At 42.6% G+C, this 20,654-nt stretch overlaps 1 protein-coding gene across 10 annotated transcripts in view; it reads left to right on the top strand.

Moving 5' to 3' along the window:
• The window catches only part of DGKI (diacylglycerol kinase iota), a 430,242-nt gene that overhangs the window by 390,116 nt on the left and 19,472 nt on the right, over nt 1-20,654 (top strand). For all 10 annotated transcript variants that reach the window (XM_055591024.1, XM_055591028.1, XM_055591025.1 and 7 more), the window contains 2 exons: nt 5,353-5,390; nt 9,421-9,541. In XM_055591024.1, the coding sequence (XP_055446999.1) occupies nt 5,353-5,390; nt 9,421-9,541 (159 nt within the window). The remainder of the gene's footprint in view (nt 1-5,352; nt 5,391-9,420; nt 9,542-20,654) is intronic.

Below are 20,654 nucleotides of genomic sequence, written 5' to 3'. Positions count from 1 at the left end.
TTTTAAAACTGCAAAATAACATGAAAGGTTAAAATTTTTAAATAGACACAAGTGCTCAGAGTTGTGACTCTGTTTATAGTTATTTTAGTTGATTTATTGAGATTTACAAGCATTGTGGCTTTGCCAAGTTCAGTACGCTTTTTTTTTGCAAATATTTTTGTTGCAAAGCAGACTTTGCAACCTTAAACTATCCCTTTGGAATTAGTCATGTGACGTGTTCTAGAACTGTAATTGACTTGAGTCTCACCTCATTTCACAGCTAAGAAGTGATTCATTTCTGTGTAATGGTGTTAACATCAGTATTCCATGGTGTTCTACACAGAAAACCACAGTGGTCACAGTCACTGTTCCTTGAGCTTACTTGCAAGGCAGAGTCTCAGAAGAACTGATTTTATCTTCATTTTCCTAATGAGAGACCTGAAGCTTGGTTAAACTAACTTGCCTACTAGTTAATGATGTGCGGGCGTACTAAGTCACTTCAGTCATGTCTGACTCTGCAACGCTATGGACTGTAGCCCGCCAGGCTCACAAGCCTTAAACTCAGGCAATATGATTCTAAACTCAGTTAAAATATATCCCTTCCTAATTTGGATTTCTTGCCAAAATATCAGTTTTCGGAGAGGATGGAGTTTATTTTGTACAGTCAGCTTGGAACAGGGCCCAGCCTGGCAGAAGGAGGTGGGCCAGCCCGTGGCCCATGGACTGTTTTCTCCCATCATGATGCGAGGGAGTCACTTTTTTCCTTCTGTGCACAGATGTCTAAGGATGTCTGGGCTTCTGGGAATCCAGGCCGAAGAGGGGCTGTAAGAGGAAGACACTTGACTCCTTCCCAGTAGTCCTGACTTTTCCATTCCAGCTTTCTGTCTCAGGATGCTAACTGTTCAGCAGTTGTCAGGAGGCACAGTGCTGAAGGAAAAATAAGTCATTTCTTATAAGCTAATGATTCAACTTCTAAACTCTCTGAAAATGACAAACTTTTCAGTCCTCTACCCTTTTACTTTCCTGTCTGACTATATAAGTTTATGTGATTTAATCATCCAGGAAACCTACTAGTCATATACTCAATAACCCTTGTATCCCACTGGCCATTTAACTTCTCTTGTTCTTTTGAATTTGGGAGCATTGTTTACCCTATATGAAGGAATTTTGGAAAAGGCCAGAAGGCAGGCTCTGAGCTGAAGAAATAATAAAAAAAAAAATAATGCTGTAATCATAACAATTCATTATTTGTTTTTAAGCTTGATCTTTCAGAAGGTTATTATCTGGAGTTGAATACTAATGGAGTCAAGCTCTGTTTATGCAGAGGAAATCTTAAACAACAGTGTTCAGGAGGGAAGGACATTAATCAGCAGAGAAGAGGGCCTTGTGCCTAATAATGTTTGCATAATAGCTACCCTTGAGTGTATTGCTTGACTTAAAAATAAATATTCATGTTTTCCATCTCAGTACAATTGGAAATTATTTGTGGTTATGATTCTTTTATACGCTCTTCTGTCTGTTCAGGGGGACTTTAAATTGGGAAGCTAGGAAACCAAAAGACATAAATAAAGATGTTGGGAGTGGAGTGAGGTAGCAATGGAAAGCTGCCGTGATGGGGGCACATGAGCTGAGAGCAGGTCGCAACTCTGTTCGCAGGAAGGGAGGGGCTGAATCAAACTGGCAGGCGTCAGGACATTTACGTGATTCTCTGATTTACTTTCAACTCCTCCTTAGCTTCTCAATACTCACAGGATAAAAATGTAGGTCCCTTCTCTGGACGAAGAGGTGCTCACCGGAGTGGTCCCACTGGAACGTCACAGTCATGATGTATGACAACCCAGCCTCAGGTGTGATCGTGCAGACCTCTTCCCAGGGCCCTTCGGGCAGCCTCTTAACTTACAAGTCCTCGTTTGTATCTTCCCTTCATCTTTTAAGGATTTCCCAAATCTTTTTTTGCTAATGAAACCACTGATTGTGGACAAGTTGGCTTAACTTCACCTCCTCCAACAATCATTTGAACTCGGCAGGTAGCCAGTGAGTTTCCCCCCAGCCTCTCATTCATCCATTCACTCATGTTCAGTACTCTTCCAATAGTATTTATCCTGGAGAATTTTTTCATCATCCTGACTTATTGGTCATATGCACCAAATGTTATTCACTGGTGCTTTAAGTTAGCGAATTCTACTTTTCTCTCTCCTTTATTCTTTCTTTTTTCTATTTCTTTTAAATGTCTGGGAAGTGTTTCAATGTGGTCTTGAAAATGCAGGCTCTGTATTGTTAGGAAAGTCTGTGTGTCATTTTCAAGGCTTTTCACCAACTGCCTTGTCAGGCAGTTACCCTAGCCTTCTTTCTCTCCTAAATGGATATAGAATATCCTGTAGCGTAAAAGCCCAAACTGAGTCATTCGCCCACACCTGCAATTGCTCGTGCTTGCCCCTGCCTCCCTCTCCCTGCCCTCTCATGCAGAGTTGACATCTTGGGAAAGCTCCACCATCTCACTGGCTCCTGCAGCCTGGCCTCACCTCTGATGAGGGCCGTATAAACAGCCATATGCCCGGTTGACTTCACACACCAATTCACCCTCCTTGCTAGGCTCCTTCTGAAGTGTGTGTATGTGTTTTTATGCGTAGTCACAGAAGTACTATAATCTATCCCTTCTGTCAGTATAACTTATCCTATTTATAAAGTGCTTATTTGGCTTCATCTTTACTACAGAGAGGTGACCAGGACAGCTGTTAATCTTACTTTAGATAAGAAAGTTGATTTAAAAAGTTTGACTCCTAAGGCTGAGTGCTGAAGAACTGATGCTTTCAAATTGTGGTGCTGGAGAACTCTTGAGAGTCCCTTGGACTGCAATGAGATCAAAGCAGTCAATCCTAAAGGAAATCAACCCTGAATACCCATTGGAAGGACTGATGATAAGGCTGAAGCTCCAATACTTTGGCCACCTGATGTGAAGAGTTGACTCATTAGAAAAGACCCTGAGGGTGGGAAAGATTGAGGACAGGAGTAGAAGGGGCTGCAGAGGATGAGATGGTTGGATGGCATCACCGCCTCAATGGACACGAGTTTAAGCAAACTCTGGAAGATAGTGAAGGACAGGGAAGTCTGGTGTGCTACAGTCCATGCAGTTGCAGAGTCGGACATAACTTAACAACTGAACAACAAGTAAATTGCAGAGATCGGAATTAGACTCCAGTTAAAGACTATTTCCTTTCATTTTCCTTAGGCCCCACAGAGCCCTGGAGAGCTACTACAGGGTGAACTCCCAGAGGGCACAGGACAGAGCCTGGGATGGTCACAGGGACCTGCATTGTGGGGTGATTGAGCTACCATGGTCTCTGTGCCCTGAGAGAGTAATTTCCATCTGAATGTCAGTGTCCCATCTGTAAAAGGAAGAATGAGACACGTTTCTTAGGTTCTTTTGACATATAACATTTTATTAATTCCCTTTCTGTTATTTTTTAGAAACGTCTATTTGTTTACTTGTCTGTGCCAGGTCGTAGCTGCAGCACACAGGATCTTTAGTTATGGCATGTGAACGGTTAGCTGTGACACGTGGGGTCTAGTGCTCTGACCAGGGATGGAACCCCGCCTCCCCTGCTTTAGGAGTGCAGAGTATTAGCCACTGGACCATTAGAAAGTCCCCTTTTCTGTTATTTTTATCTCCATTGCCTTTCACTCCTTTCCTCTTTCCTCTCTTTTCTGTCTGGAGAAGGAAATGGCAGCCCACTCCAGGATTCTTACCTGGAGAATCCCATGGACGGAGGAGCCTGATGGGCTATAGTCCATGGGGTCGAGAAGAGTTGGACATGACTGAGCAACTAGCACTCTGTTCTGTCAGTTCAACAACTGATCGGTGCACACTGACTGTGTACAAAGAGCAGTATTGCGCCTGGAGCCATAGTCCCAGCTTAGACAGCTTGTTACGGAGAAGAAACATTCTTCCCTCTCTTTCCTCTTCTTCCTTTCTCGCTCTTCTTCCTTCATTCTCCCTTCTGTGCTCAAGCAGCTGTCATTATTTCCTAAGGTTTCCGAGACTTCTGCTTTGGTCAGAGGGAAGGCACTCGGCCCTGGGCCTCTGAACAAGTTGAACGTGTCTGTGGTTCTTTGGCTCTGATCACCCAGGGCCCATAAGTGCGCGTGATGAAAGCTTCACAGGCTTCGTTCAGTGATAGTCAAGGGCACCATGTGCTTTGATACTGCATTTTTGGCCAACTGTATACGAGAGACTCTGAAATAAGAGTAAAAGGATACTTTGAAAAATAAACTTCAAACCTTCTAATTTGGGGGGGAGGTGACTTTAAAACTTTAAAATGATCTTTTTCTTGAGCAATTTTAAAATATAGGTATTTTTCTAAAGGGACCATTTTTGACCTAATACAACTGTCCCCTTTAGGAATCATAACCGCCATTAGACAGTCATATATTCTTTTCCTGTTTTATTAGTTATATTTATTTCATTTTTCTTCTGCACCCTACATGACATGCACAGGTACTTAGATTATTTTCCCCTCAGCTAAGCAGAAGGACATGGCAGCACACTCCAGTATTCTTGCCTGGAGAGTCCCATGGACAGAGGAGCCTGGCAGACAACAGTCCATGGGGTCGCAAGAGTCGGACATGACTTAGCGACTAAATCACCACCACCGCCACCAAGTAGCCTTACAATTAGTTTAATTAAACTTTCAGAGTTCTTTCTGTAAGAATCACCAATGAATTTTATGCTAAATGTATGATTACTTTCTTTAGAACATAATTAAAATATGTGTTTCTTCTTTATTGCTTCTAATCCTTCTTTCCATAGCAGTAGGTATTTATTTATAATTATAGAACACAAAATCACTAATAATTTTTGAACCCCCAAAGGACAAAGGAGAAGGAATTAGAAAAAGGGAGCAGAAACAATCCTAATGATCAGGCACTCTGCATCACTGGATGAGATAAGAACATTTGTATGATTTAATAAACCCTTTCAAAGATCTGATATAATTGAGACTTGCTGGTTTACAGATGTGGAAACTGAGGCTCAGAGGGGTTAGATAACTCACCTAGTATTCCACCGCCTGTAAGGGTCAGAGCTAAGATTTGAATCCAGTATGTATGACTCTACATTTCATGTTCGCTTTTCTGTACCAGGGCTGGAGGAGGTTCCTGTTGGCTCTAGAATGATGTACAAGATGAATGCCCAGGGAGGGAAGGGGTGAAAAGAAGGCCTCAGTCTGTCCCACGTTTCAACCTTTGGCATGCTTCTCCTCCCCTGACCCCCACCCCAAATGTAGACTGTGTTTCCCAAATATGGATCCAGCCCTTTGTAATATTTTCATGAGAGGGTCTTCTACTAATGGGACATCTCTCTTTTGTCTTTCACAGCAATTTTGCAGGCAGTAATAGCTGGTGATCTTATGAAGGTAAGATATCTTCCTACCAGAACTTTTGGTGATTCTTTAAGAACTCTAAATCAGCATAATTTCTCACCAAATTTTTATGATCCCATTTATCATTTCCCATCCCCCTGGTGCTAGCTGGGTAGAAGGCAGAAGGATGTTCTTTTTGAGAATTGAGCAGAGAGGGTGAGAGGAGTCCTTGTAGCATCGCCATGTCTCCAAACAGCAAAGGGTCTGTGCAAAGGCACAGTGCTGTCTGCCTTGACTGGTTACAACTGGTACATGTCCCCAGGAGACAGTGCTCATAGTGCCCTGGGTTCCTGCTATCTGGAACTAATATTTGAAGTTGAAAGATTTCTTTCAGCCCAAGTCTTTAAATGAATGCATCTGTAAGAATAACCTGGACAATACCCAGAAATACTTTCTTTAAGCAAGAGACAACATCATGCAACATTATTGTCATTTTGAACTCTGGGGATCACAGTTAATCAGAAGATACTCTGATCTGCCTTGAATATTGTGATTTGTGCTCATGTTTTCTGGAGAATTTAGTTCAGAGGAAACTGCTGCCTCCTGAGTGAATGCAAATTCTGAAGTCAGAATGTCTGGGTTCAGATCTTGGCTCTGCCTTTGACTATATATGAGACTTTGTATAATTACCTAATTGTCTCTGGGCCTCCATTTCTTCATCTGTAAAATGGAATCACATTGCTCTTCTCTTTGCTTTACTGTGAGGATTGAATATAAAATTCACATAAAGCTCTTAAGATTGTTCCTATAACTTCATAGAAGGGACTCTCCCAAGATAGCTATTTTGTTAATACAGTGTTAATCCATGTTCCTTTAATAGTTAAACGTAGCAGGGAGACAAATATTTGTTATAAAGTATAATATAGTCCATGAATACCTGGAAAGCTATATTTGGTCCCAAGTTATTTTCCAGTGTCTGGACTTAAGACTGCCTGGGTATCCCTGTATACACCATAATGGCATTGATCTGCTCTGTATTATCAGCAACTTTCCCAGGCAGAGGCTCCAACTCACTCAAGTTCAGCACTATCCCAGATTGAGAACCCAGAAGCCTTAAAAGAAAGTTAAGAAGCACTAGCTCAGTCAATAAAGAATCTGCCTGCAATGCAGGAAACCCCAGTTCAATTCCTGAGTCGAAAAGATCTGCTGGATAAAGGATTGGCTACCTACTCCAGTATTCTTGGGCTTCCCTAATGACGAAGCTAGTAAAAAATCCACCTGCAATGCAGGAGACCTGAGTTCGATCCCTGGATTGGGAAGATCCCCTGGAGAAGGGAAAGGGTGCCACTCCAGTATTCTGGCCTGGAAAATCCTATCTATGGACTGTATAGTCCATGGGGTCGCAAAGAGTCAGACACGACTGAGCGACTTTTACACACACACAGGCTCTTGTATACAAGTTCTTTGGAAGCACATCTGTTGAATAAACTGAGAAACCTCAGAGCTACATTGTTAACAGGTTACTAGCAGAAAACAAGGGCTGAGAAGATTGTCAGCATCTTGTTAAACTGTCATCTTCAGACACACATCCCTGGGAATGGTGCCCGTGCCACGACCAGATCACAGTGTTACTAGGAATTGCTAGCCACAAGAGGAAAGTGCTCTCTAAGCAGTGTATATACCTGAATTCAGTGCCATTTCCAAGCAGTGGATTAAACCAAATATTATCCTATATTCCCTGCAAAGTCTTTTTGGATTCTGTGAGCAAAAGGCATGAGTTCAGACCTGATCCCTCCTCTTGGAGAGTTTCTAAGCCAGAAAATTTTGCAAAATGTTGTTGTACCTTTGAAACCACTTCATTTTGTTTTGTATATACTTTTAGTCTAGGCAACAGATTTTCCAGGGCCCTGGGCATGTTACTGCACTTCTTTGGTACTTAACAGAGAATTATGTGAGAGAAGGGAAATCGCTATATTCGGCTGGTTGCCTTATTTCATTCTCTGTTATAATTCTTTCCTAGATGACTGAGAAATGACTCAGTAACATCTGATTTACTGAGAGGTAAAATATAAAGCCTTAGGGTTTTTCATTTTCACTTTTTTCTTTCTTTTCCTTCCCAAGTACTTTCCCTTCCTTTTCTTTATCTTCTTCCATTTCTCTGTCCCATGTAGAAAGTACTATAAATATTAAATACTCAACTGGGTGTGTGTGTCACTAGTGTGAGGGAGGAGGGGGAGAATGGGAGAGTTGAAAGGGGAAGCAAGGTCCAAGCACACCAGTGAACTGAGAATAGACCCTGGATCAGCCCTGCGTGCAGGCTGTCATGCGTAGCTCCTATCCCCCGGGCTGCACAGCACACCCATGGACTAGCCCAATGGCCACAGTGTCTATGAACACCACAGCAAGGCAAAATCGGGGCAGCTGATGGGTTGGGTCTCTGCTACTCTGTGAGCCCAAATCCTTTGTGGATCTTCCCACAAAGAATGGACGTGCCATTGTGAGACAGTACAGTTGAACAGAATAGGATTCTTAGATTGTCATGGAAGACAGCTACTTCTTCCTGTTCCTTTGCTTCTCAATTTAGGCATGAAAACTCTATGTTCCTTGTGCATGCTCAGTCACTTCAGTCATGTCCGACTCTTCGCATCCCTATGGACTGTAGCCTGCCAGGCTCCTCTGTCCATGGGGATTCTTCAGGCAAGAATACTGGAGTGGGTTGCCGTTCTTCCTCTAGGGAATCTTGCAAACCCAGGGCCTGAACCCACATCACTTATGTCTCCTGCACTGGCGGGCAGGTTCTTTACCGCTAGTGCCACCTGGGAAGCCCCGTGTTCCTTACTTCCAGTCAATTGCTCCTTTTTGATCAGTTTTCTAGGAAGTCTTCCATGGTTTTTTCCATCCCCTATTTTATGTTTTCCTAGTGCCCTGTGCTACCCTCCTCATTGTCCTCTTCATCTCTGTGCAATTCTTTAAAAAACTCTCTCTCCCATGGACAGTGAGGTCTTGGAGGCTTAGAGGTCAGTGGTCAAGTTGTATTCATGTTAGTTTCCTTGGCATCTGGCACATGGCTAATCTATAGTTGTATTTGTGTGAATGTATGAACTATGAGTATACTCTCTTTGACCTTATGAGTTTTGTTTTTAATAATGCTATGCTATCTAACTTCTTGGTGGTACACATATTCCTTTTGCTTATTACATGCTGGGTTAGTTGATTCTTATTTATTCTAAAGCTACATTTTAGAAGCTCTAGTAAGGCCCTTGTTCTGATTATTGCAGTTTAGAGAACAGAGATCCATTTTCACTTACGTTACAGTTCAGTAATGTGCAGTATTTCACAAACTTAAGACTGTGTCCTTATTTAGCACCTAATTCTCAGGCTGAAAAATCTGTTTTTCCCCCAGTCTTTTGGAAGTCTTTTAGGTTTCTACTACTACATTCTCTGAACCCTTTTGGTTCTCAACCCATGGATCATCTCAAGCCTTGTTGGGTGGTATGTGTTGGATGATAAATAGAAGGCAGGCAGACTGCAGATCTGGATGAAGGAGGGAGCCAAACATGGCTGTGCATGTGTCTACTGGATGCCTGTGCGTGTGACCTCATGCTGGGAAGGGGCGAGCAGCTTCTGTACTCAGTAACAGGGCTCATTAGAGAGGGCAGAAAAAGTTAAAGGGCGGAGGGAGCGTCACTACCAGACATCAAGCTCTTCCTGCCTATAGACTTAATTGTTCTTTAACTCAAGAACGCTCAGCCTACATAGGGAAGCTTTCATTCTCCTCTCTTTCATTCTTTCAGTGCCCAGAAAAGGACAAAAAAACAGAAAGGGAGCAAGTAATTTAGCATGCTTCCATTCCCTTAGGCTGTTCAGTACCCACTTACCCTCTCCGGAATTTGCTGAGACACTGGCCATCTATTTGAGTGATAACACAACCCAGGAATGCTACTTCATCTCTTTGACTTTTCCCTGTGTCCTCTGAGGCTGGAGACATTTGTGGTTTGCTACATTACTTTTATTTTATCACCAGCTAGCTGTTTTCCTTGTTCCGGACTCTGTCTGAGTTGCTTTTCCTATGTCTCTTTTGCAGCTAATAGAAAGCTATAAAAACGGAGGCAGCCTGCTAATTCAGGGACCAGACCACTGTTCACTCCTTCATTACGCAGCTAAAACCGGCAACGGGGAGATTGTGAAATATATCCTTGACCACGGTGAGTAGGCATAGCAAACCAAGAATCAATTATCCATGAAACAGACTGCATTTTCGAAGTTGACTTTCATCCAGGCTGTCCTCAGAATGGTGGAGAGACCCTTGAGCTTTCGCTGACTCTCCTTGCTTGTATGACAGAGCCAGGATTCCAGACCCGTGACACAGGTCACCTTAACCAAGCACCTTTATCTGTACCTTAACCACCTTAACCTTAACAGGAATCATTTCCATATCAAGGCCTTTGCAGGGTATTTGAGGGCTGATTACTTACAAAATGAAAGACAAAACCAAGTGTGGACTTGGCATCATGTACTGTTTGGGGAAGGGTTTTGGGAAGTTAACGAGTTGGGACCAGGTACCTAATCCATATTTATAGCTGATCAGTCTGAGGAGTAATGTGCATATTTATTTCCATCTTTCTAGTTTCCCTTTTTTTTTTCTATTTGAATCTCATTCACCTTTTCAACTCAAGTCACCTTTTATTCTCTTCAAAAAATATCTGGTACTGCTGTGTCCTCTGTGGCAGGCCATGTTCACCCCCTGGACAGCCTCCTAACTGGATTTGTAATCTGGTGTTAGATGGTGACCTCAGCACCTACCTCTAATAGCCCTTTAATGGCACAGACACGTCAGAGGAGTATCAAATCTTTCTTTGACTGCTTCCCTGGTTTATAGTGTTTCTAGGACTGAAAAATAAGATAGAAGTGGGCAAAGTCTCCCTAGCTTGGCTGTTTTTGAGGAATCTCTGGCTCTGCTGAATTCAGGTATACAGAGATCCTAAAAGATTTTCTGTGAGCCCTAGCACTGAGCCAATGGCCTACCCTCATTGTATCCACATTTTGGCTGTAAATAGTAAGCATTTTAGTACAGAGTCACATTCCCTTTGGTACACAGTCACATTCCCTTTTTTAAAAACTAAAATATAGTTGATTTACAGTATGTCAATTTCAGCTGTACAGCAAAGTGATTCAGTTAAAGACATGTATGTTCAGTTGCTCAGTCTTGTCCAACACTTTGCAACCCTATGGACTGTAGTCCTCAGGGCTCCTCTCTCCATGGGATTTTCCTGGCAAGAATACTGGAGGGGGTTGCCATTTCCTCCTCCAGGGGATCCTCCCAACCCAGGAATTGAACCCATGTCTCCCATGTCTCCTGCATTACAGGCAAATTCTTTACTGCTGAGCCACTGAGAAGTTATACATATATTTAATCTTCTCCACATTCTTTTCCCATTACAGATTATTACAAGATAGTGAATATAGTTCCCTGTGCTATATAGTAGGTCCTTGCTGTTTATTTTCTATACAGTCGGGTGTATCTGTTAATTCCAAATTCCCAATTTATCCCTCCCCTTCCTTTTCCCCTTTGGTAACCATAAATTTGTTTTCTGTGTATTGATTTACATTCCTCTTTATTCCTCTTTTTATTCAGTTCAGCAAACATGTCTTATTCTATGTACCCATTCATTCATTCATCAAATATTTGTGGGGTACTTCACAGGAACTATCTGCCATAAACCGACACACACACAAAAATAAAATAAAGTCTCTGTTGTCAAGCAATTGCAGGATAAAAAATATAATCATATGCATCATTAAATTGAAAGTGTTGTATGTAGGACTCTTAAATCCTACTGTAAAGTCACAAAGAGATAACTAACAGAGCTGCCGTTTCTTGAGCACTGGTTGTATGCCACGTGCTTAGAATGGACACATCCTATCATTTAAGCTTTACAAGGACCTTGGAAAGGATTAGACTCTCAGTCCCATTTGACTCGCCTTGCTTTTGTCTTCAATACCTTCTCACCATGGAGAATTTGCCTGAACCCTTGGCCTGAATTATGGCAGAAAGAGTGGTTTAGGAAAAGGAAAGGGTATCCAAGTAGGATGGTCACCATTAGAGGCTTTCTCCCCGCTCCCCCCCACCACAACCCCCATAGGCTAGATTGGATTGTCCCGAGCCTGTCTGCCCCAGAAAGCCTAGATCTATTCCTGGTGCTGTGTCAGGGGTGTGTATATTCTGTCTCCCACTCCCCTGACCATTCGGCCTCCAGCAATTAAAGCATGCCTCTTTAAACAATGACTTGAATAGACAATGGTGGCATAAATTCTACTTGCCTTTTGCACACACACACAAACTGAAGGTGTTTTCCTGTAGTGACTCTTCCGAAAGCTGGTGACAGGCAGAACCAAATATGAGAACCCAGCCCCATAGACAGTGCGTACAGGTCACAAAGCTTCCATAGTTATTTTTCTCTTCATAGAAAATGTCTCAGAATTTCCCCTGGACAAAGTGAAGGTGAGCTTTGGATATATGCCCTCACCTTGTTTGCTTTTAGCTCAGGTTCAAGTTCTCCTGGTGGCTGTCATCTTGATCATTGTCATCTTGATATTCCCTCCTGGTTTGGCTTTTACCCCATGAAGTTGAGTGCTTGCCCTCACACCTTAATCTGCTCGGTACCCAAGTACCTCTCTAGGGTTGGTGAGACACCGGCTATCTATTAGAGTGATGAGACCTCTTAGAAATTCTCTCTCCTCCCCTCTCTACCTCTCCTGAAGAGCAGGAATTCCCGTCCCTGGTTCTGGGATCCTTTCTCATCAGTGATCTGCTGGTATCTCACTTGCTCTTACCTGTCAGGCTGCAGGGAACTGCAGTTTTGACTGAGTCTGTATTTAAGATGGATTCTCACGTGTTCAGGGCTGTCAGCTGGGGTGGTTGGGATACCTGGACTTTCATCTCAGGCTTCTTCACAGCATGACGATCCCTGGGTTTCAGGAGGGTGAGAATGGAAGCTTCCAGACATTCAGAGGCCAGGCTGGAGAAGTCTGCCTCACCTCTGTGGCAGTCTGTCAGCTGAAACGAGTCATGGAGGCAGCCCCCGCTCAAGGGTCGGAGAAATAGACCTCTCTGCTCCAAAATTAATGGATGTGTTCAATCTGTCCCCTCCCTTACTCTCTGTCTTCTTCAGCTGAAAATGGTGATCTTCTCAATATCCTGAACTACTGACTCACTTGGAATTCCCTGGTACTCAGATTTTATATTTTCCCTTGGTTTAGGGTCCTAAGCTAGGGCTTCAAGATTTAGCAAATCAAAATACAAGACACGATAACATTTTTTTAGCAGAAGTATGTCCCATGCAATATTGGGGACATGCTTACACTAAAAACCAGAAATCTTCTTTTCAGCTGAGTCTCCCCAGGGGCTTGAATGAGGAGGCTTGAGATGGTATTGCTGTAACACCATGGATTTTCACAACCCCCACCACCCATTTCTCTTTCCACTGCCTTACATAAGACGGCCTAGAAAGGCCCCTGTAACTCGAGCTCCCAGGGCTTGGAGTTTCTAACCAAGCTGTAGATCAGCGCACACACTTTTCCTGCCATGAAATCCAACTGGCACATCTCTGAGTACTTGCACCAAAGCCTGACATTCCAACACTGAACTCCTTTCTCTTGGATCCCAAGAGTGAATCATGCAGTTTAGAGAGAGAGATTTTGCAAAGAGTGAATCATGCGGTATAGCTCTTTGTATCAACACTGAAGGACAGGAAGAATTTGTTAGTAACTTGGGGAAGGGAGAAGCTTATTTTTCTCATTTTTTTGGTTAGCTTTTGTAAATTAGTCACTTTAATATTTACACTAAGGAGAAAACACGATATTCTTGTAATCACCTCCACTTCGCTCACAGGCAGGCAGTTCTCACGGTCACTGCATCTGCCTCGTGGGTCTGTAATTGGCCAGTAGATGTATGACTCTGAAGATCATGCAGCCAAATCCATCTCTTCTGTCTGAAAATAAAATCTGACTATGATCTACAGTCCAAAGATCACTGTTGGGTATTGATGGGTGGTGATTTTTAACCTTTTTAGTACTGCTAAGCTGCTAAGTCACTTCAGTCGTTTCCGACTCTGTGCGACCCCATAGACGGCAGCCCACCAGGCTCCCCTGTCCCTGGGATTCTCCAGGCAAGAACACTGGAGTGGGTTGCCATTTCCTTCTCTAATGCATGAAAGTGAAAAGTGAAAGTGAAGTCGCTCAGTTGTGTCCAACCCTCAGGGATCCCATGGATTCGGCCTTCTAGGCTCCTCCGCCCATGGGATTTTCCAGGCAAGAGTACTGGAGTGGGCTGCCATTGCCTTCTCCTACAGTCAAATAATAAAAACTGATCTGTAGTTGATTTTTATTAAAATTAGTATTTATCAACCTGATAGTCAATTCAGGTTGACTGAATTGATGGTCCATTTCATTCTTAACATCAACTTCATTATTTCTAGTTATTGAGGAGCATGGACGTGAAATCTATTGACATTGTCCGCCTAATTCTCCATGTTAAGAGCTGAGCACTTTGGCTCAACCATTTCTGTTGTTGTCATTTGTCTTAATATCTTTAGTTGCTGATATGATTTTATAAACTTGCACATTTAGAATTGAAAACTGTCTTTGCAGAACTAGTCATCTCTCTTAAATTGCAGCAAGCCCTTTGCGGTGTTCTTGAAGTCAGGGATACATACACAGAAAACATGACACTTTCTCTACTCTGTAATCATCTTCTTAGTGTGGTCTCCGCTCAGCAAATAGTCTTGCCTGATTAATAATGATGCTGACTCTGAAATTCCCTTGATTTGATGGAAAATAGCCTTTGCTGAGATGCCTCTGTGAGGCTGGGGTTCAGAGATGTCTACCAAACTACGGCATCATATTGATAAGTTAACGTTAGATTTACGGTGGATGGATCTGATCAGTTTGGATTCACATAAATAAAAGAATAAATCCATGCAGATTTCATACTGTGGCAAAGATCAAGAGACACCCCTTCTTGCCATCTCGGTTGCTGCAAACCTCTTGAAATTGTAGTTTTTTAATTTTTGTGTTAAAAACTTGATTCAAGTCCTTCCTTGGGTTTATAGTATATAAATCCTAAAGACTGTTCAAAGACCGGCCTGTCAAGATGCCTTTAAAGACAAGGGTCCTAAGAAATCAGAGGGCCCTTTTCAAGGAGCATGACTGATGGGACTTGTTTGCCTCCTGCATCCTTACTCCAGGGAGCGCCTCTCTCCTCTCTGCTTCACCCTCTTCTTCATGTCTTATTGATGGTGGGGGTCCGCAGTCAGGATGCCTCTTGAATGGGAGTCGTGAGAGCTTAGTCATTCTCCCAGGCACCACATTCAGCCACAAATTTCTCTTCTCAGGGCTCTTTTAAACACAGGCTGGGGGGCCATGGGACCTGTGGTTATTTCTCAAAAGCCACAGGAGGCTTGAATTTTTCTCGTCCCTCATCTTCTTTGGGACTTCTTCTCTTAAATACACAACATGCTGCTTCCCTTTATGAAAAACTGGAATTTGGGCAATGGGAGGGTTGAAAAGAGAATGGAGGTGGGAGAGAGAGCCTAAGAATACCACAAGGACCGGGTGGAGAGAGGAGGACGGGAGGGATTCCAGCGGAGAGCCCCCACCCCCCAGCGGTTCCTGCTTTTCAACTCCTTTCAACCATATTTTTGCCCACTCCCTCCTCCCTCGTTGTACCCTCCCTGAGACTTTTGTGGCGTCTTAGTCTTTAACCACCGGGCACATTTTGCTCTTTTGTTTTTATTCTCCCAGCGCCCACCCCCACCCCCCCGCCCCCTACTGTGTTTCCTGATAGAAATCTCACTCATGCATTTCCTTTCTGATTTCAATGGCTTACTTTGTCTTCCCTCTTTTTCTGCCTTCAGTCTTTCTTTTCTTTCTTTTTTTTTTCACCCACCCCCCCTCTCTGCCTCTGGTCCCCAAGAGAAACGACCCCCGTCCCGCTGGGACAGGATGGCGGTGCTGTTGCGAGTTCCCAGTGCCGGCTCTCCCCACATCTGTGCAGCTTTTGTCGGCGCTCAGGAGGATTTGGAATGGTCTGCTGGCAGCGTCAGGGAGACTAATGGGAAATGAGGTCCAGAGGGAGAGAGGCCACGGGGAGGTGGGGGGGACAGCAAAGGGGATTTGGATGGCTCGGTGTGGGAAGCAAATTAAAGGATGCATGTGACAAAAGACACATCATATATAATACAAGCGCAATGGTGATGATACAATTGCATGGGTTCCTGGAAGAGCCTCTGGGATGAGCACTGCCTGGGCAGTCGATTTGAAGTTTGGAAGGTTTGAGTACTTACCACGCTGTCACTTTTTCAACGTTGGGATATTTGTGAAGTTTTGCTTCTTTTTGAATTCCCTGACCCACATCCGAAAACTGATGTTTCTACCCACAATGTATTTTTCTTTCCCCTTTATTTTTCAGACCATTTCTCAGATAGCATAGCTTTTTAAATTTTTTTAAATCCATGTTCCTTTTATGGATCTTTCTCTCTTAGGAAAAAAAGTGTGATATTGGCCAAGATCCAAGTGGATTTTTAAATGTCATTCATTCATTCAAAAAGTCTGTCCCATACACTTAAACAGAAATATTATTGTAATAATCACTGCTCATCTTGATTGTTCTGAGTGCTTTATGTGTATTTGTGTATTTGATTCTTACAACAAGCCCACAAGGTAAGTTCTCTTATCTCTACTTGACAGGTGGTAAAACTGAAGTGTAGTAAAGCTGGAAGACTTGCAAAAGCTCACCCATAATATATGGTCTCTGCCCTGTGTATTCCTAAAACTCAGTGAGAGAAATAAAGCATAGATAAACAACCACAATTCAGGGTAGTTTGAAATGAATATCATATACAGGATTCTACTGATAACTGGCATAGGACTATGGAAGGGCGATCACCTTCTGAAACGTTCATGGAGAAATCTGTACCTATATCCCCTCAATAGAGATTCAGTGGTTGCTTCCCAGTGCAGGTCAGCTGGGGGCTGAACTGTGGAACTTTTAGTAAACCCTGGGGAGACAGAAAGCCAAGACTTTTTCTATTCAGGGAACAATCAGGAATTCTCTGCTGATAATTTAATGGCATTCCTTCCAATTCCTTAGGGGAGATGCATAGTGTCCACAATCAGAACGTTTGTACACATGACAAACAAACTAAGCCCAAACCCAAGTGTTCCCCCGTTGATCTACTTGAAGGAATTCCATCTTTATTTTTTCTTTCTCCTCTTCTTTCCCTTATGGCTGAGGCTGAAATTAACTTTTCCAAAAATCATAGTTGCTGCTTTTTCACATGTATTTCTTTCTTTCAAGGGAATATACTTGTGGTCTTTGTTGATGGTTTTTGTTTCTCTGGACATGCTCCCACCTCCAAATCTTATCTTATGCTACTAATCTACACAGGGCACTATTAGATAGCATGATGCACTATTTTTGTTCCAAGAAAACTTAATTTTTATTGTTTGCAAAATGTAATTCTACTCATGTACATTTTTGTAAAAAATTCCTTTTTATCTTTGAATAGGAGTACAGTTGATTCACAGTGTTGTGTTAATTACTGCTATACGGCAAAGTGACTCAGTTTTATGTACTTATATACACACACACATATTTTTTCATATTCTTTTCCATTATGGCTTCTCACAGGATACTGAATGCAGGCCCCTGTGCTATACAATAAGGCCTTGTTGTTTATCCATTATATATATATATCAGTTTGCATCTGCTAATCCCAAACTCCCAATTCATCCCTCTCCCAGCCTTCTCCTCCTTGGCAACCGCCAGTTTATTCTCTGTGTCCCTGATTCAGTCTGTTTCATGCATAGGTACATTTGTGTCCTGTTTTAGATTCCACATAGCAGTGATAGCTTGATACACTATTAAAAATAGCTCCCAGTAGGTCACTGGAGACACACATAGGGAGGGAAACCACAGTTCTGTCTCAGACTCCACCTGGCATGCACTCCTCTTGTCCTTTCTTCTCCTAAATCTTCTTGCTGTCAGTTAAGTCCATCTTTCCAGAGTCCGTCTTTCTAAAACCTTTAATTGAAGTTTCTTTGGGTATTAATTAAGAGCAAAAAGATACATCTTGTTTTAGTATCTGCATCTCTGTCAAGGACAGAGGATTGGAGAGGAAGGAGGAGACAATAAACAGCTCTAGGCATGCCTGACTCCCAGATTAGATGATCAGCTCTGGAATCCTGCTGGGTTGGCTTCATTTATAGTGATTCTTGTCAGGAGTTTGAGAAACAAGCTTCTTTTCTTTGTCCCACTTTTTTAGCACAGATTAAACTGCTTTATCATCCTCTCACTGCACAGAGGCATGGACCCCGGAGTCCACGGATCCAATGTGGTTGCACTTCTGAGAGTACCAGGTGACAGAGCTGAGGAAATGAGATGAGACCCCTACTGCCTAAATATTTGTGCAGTTGTTACCAAATGCGAGGCTGTGTGCCTAACATACAACGAGGCCAAAACAAACTGAAACATCAGAGTTTGGAGCAGAGAAAGGTTTATTGCAGGGCCAAACATGGAGAACAGGTGGCTTGTGTCCCCAAACCTCGAACTCAAAGGGTTTCAACAAAGTATTTTTAAAGGCCAGGTGAGGGAGAGGATTGCAGAGTATATGATCAGCTCATCTGATGGTGAGGTCACGGCAGTGTCACAGAGGTTAAGGTTATCAGTCCTTAGGGGCCAGTAGGTCTGGGGGCTCATGATCATCAGTTAACTTCTTCCATCTGTTGGTGGTTTCAGCATCTGTAAAACAACTCAGAAATGTGCATCAGATACTATTTTCTAGGTGCTCCAAAGAGGAGCTATGTGGGAGGTGTCTGTCCCCAGGAGAAGTCCCCATAGCGTCCTGCTTGGTTACAGGATTATCAGTAATGGTGGGAACAGACACTGGTAAGGCCACTGCTCATGTTCATGGAATTCCTTGCAAAATGAATGACTTTGCTGAAGTGACAGGAGCTCTCTAAAAGGACCATTGGGCTCTGTAAGCATTCTTGCTCCTGACCTTGTGGAGGCTGCTTCATCCAAGACTGAATAGGCCTGGAGCACTTGGTTCTCAGAACACTGAATTGGAGTCAACACTTACTTCAAATGTTAGTGGGAGCCAAGGCACCCTTTTATATCTCCTTCCCTCATTGATGTTCCAGCACCTTAACTTAATGTAAGCTGCTGTGTTATGTCAGAGAATAGAACACTTAATTATACCTAAACTTTACACATTGCATGTAGTGTCCCCAGCTACTGTTTTAAGCACTTTTTTTGTATTAACTTACGAAACCTCATAACAAACCTATGCGATAAATAGTATTATTAATTATAATTTACTTGTGCAGTAATCAAGAGACTGAGAAATAAAATGAACTTGCCTGAGATCTCGTGAGGTGCAGAGATAGCTGGAGTTTGGGACCAAGGATGTTCAGCACCAAAGCCCTCGCTTTTAATCACTGCACCAGACTGCTTGACACATTAGGGGGATTTTGGTGGGGCAGGGGGTGATGGGGTGGAGAGTTATCATTCCAGTTTCCTTAGAATCATAGGACTGAGGAACAAACATGAATGAATAAAATCCTCGTTGAACCTGTGAAACAGGGAATGTGCTAGAAGGGTAAGAAAAAGTGTTCTTACACTTAAAAGATGTAGAATAATTAAGGAGATAAGGCATACATTCAGAAAGCAAATGCACAGTACAGGGGTCGACCCCAGTGTTATGGGAGTTCAGAAATGAGGTCAAAGGTGGCCTTTTCAGAGGACCTTGTCACACACTGGGCTTTTAAAGAATGTGTAAGATTTAGGTGAGTGCATGCTCAGTCGCGTCCAACTCTTTGTGACCCTGTGGACTGTAGTCCACCAGGTTCCTCTGTCCGTAGGGTTTTCCAGGCAAGAATACTGGACTGGATTGCCATTTGTTCCTCCAAAGATTTAGGTATGTGGGTAGAAAATGCTGCTTTAGATAGCTGGAGGGAGAAAGCTCTCAGAGCTGGGAGAGTCTCAGAAATATTTGGGTGATCATGCAGCTACTGATTTAGCTTATACAAAAAATAAATAAAATGGAGCCTTGAGAACAAATTGAGGTGGGGTAGTTCCAAGTAAAAGACTGTGAACTTCAATGTTTTAAATACTTGGGGAGACAGAGGACACATGATGAATTTGAAGCCTAGAAATCTAAATGTTAGATCTTTATATGTTTTCTTAGTAACAGTCCTGCACGCTCATTATGTCCCTGACGGAGACCTATTAGGAAGTGTATTTGTCAAATAGGACAAATTGGAACAAGTAATAGGACAGATGTTTCAAGAGAAGATTGACCTGTCCTAAGGACCATAGATGGAAAGAAAGGAGAGGAGGTTGGTGATGTAGCTCCTGGATGACCAGGAGGATTGTGAACATCTCCCTTCCCCTTGACCAGTGACTTTTGTTTTCATTGAAAAGTGTAGTTGATTTACAGTGTTAAGTTAGTTTCAGGGATATAGCACAGTGATTCAGTTTAATGTGTGTGTACATATATACACACACACACTCACACTCACACTCACATGCACACACACGTATATTGAAAATAAAATGTATCTATATGTTCTTTTTCAAAACTATGAAATGATGAGTAAACTTCCTTGTGCTATACAATAGGTCCTTGTTTATCGATTTTATATGTAGCAGTGTGTTTAGGTTACTCCCAAATTCCTGGTTACTCCCAAATTCCTAATTTATCCAGCCCACCTCCTTTCCCCTTCAGTAACCATAAGTTTGTTTTCTATGTCTGAGGGTCTTTTTCTGTTTTATAAATAAGTTTATTTGTATAATTTTTTTTTTAGATTCCACATATAAGCAATATCATGTATTTGTTTTTCTCTTCTGGCTTAGTTCTTATACTCTCTAGGTCCATCCATGTTGCTGCAAATAGCATTATTTCATTCCTTTTTATGGCTGAGTAGTGTCCCACTGTATGTGTGTGTATATATATATATGTGTGTGTGTGTGTGTGTGTGTATATATACACATGTATATATGTGAAGTGAAGTGAAGTTGCTCAGTCATGTCTGATTCTTTGTGACCCCATGGACTGTAGCCCACCAGGCTTCTCCATCCATAGGATTTTCCAGGCAAGAGTACTGGAGTGGGTTGCCATTGCCTTCTCCAGGGGAATCTTCCCAACCCAGGGATCAAACCCAAGTCTCCCGCGTTGCAGGCAGACACTTTACAATCTGAGCCACCAGGGAAGCCCAGCATATATATATGCACCACATCTTCTTTATCCATTTATCTGT

Source organism: Bubalus kerabau, chromosome 8, assembly GCF_029407905.1.
Source record: "Bubalus kerabau isolate K-KA32 ecotype Philippines breed swamp buffalo chromosome 8, PCC_UOA_SB_1v2, whole genome shotgun sequence".
Classification (NCBI taxonomy): Eukaryota; Metazoa; Chordata; class Mammalia; order Artiodactyla; family Bovidae; genus Bubalus; species Bubalus kerabau.
Note: the sequence above shows the minus strand (reverse complement) of the source record. Positions and strands in the feature narration are given on the sequence as shown.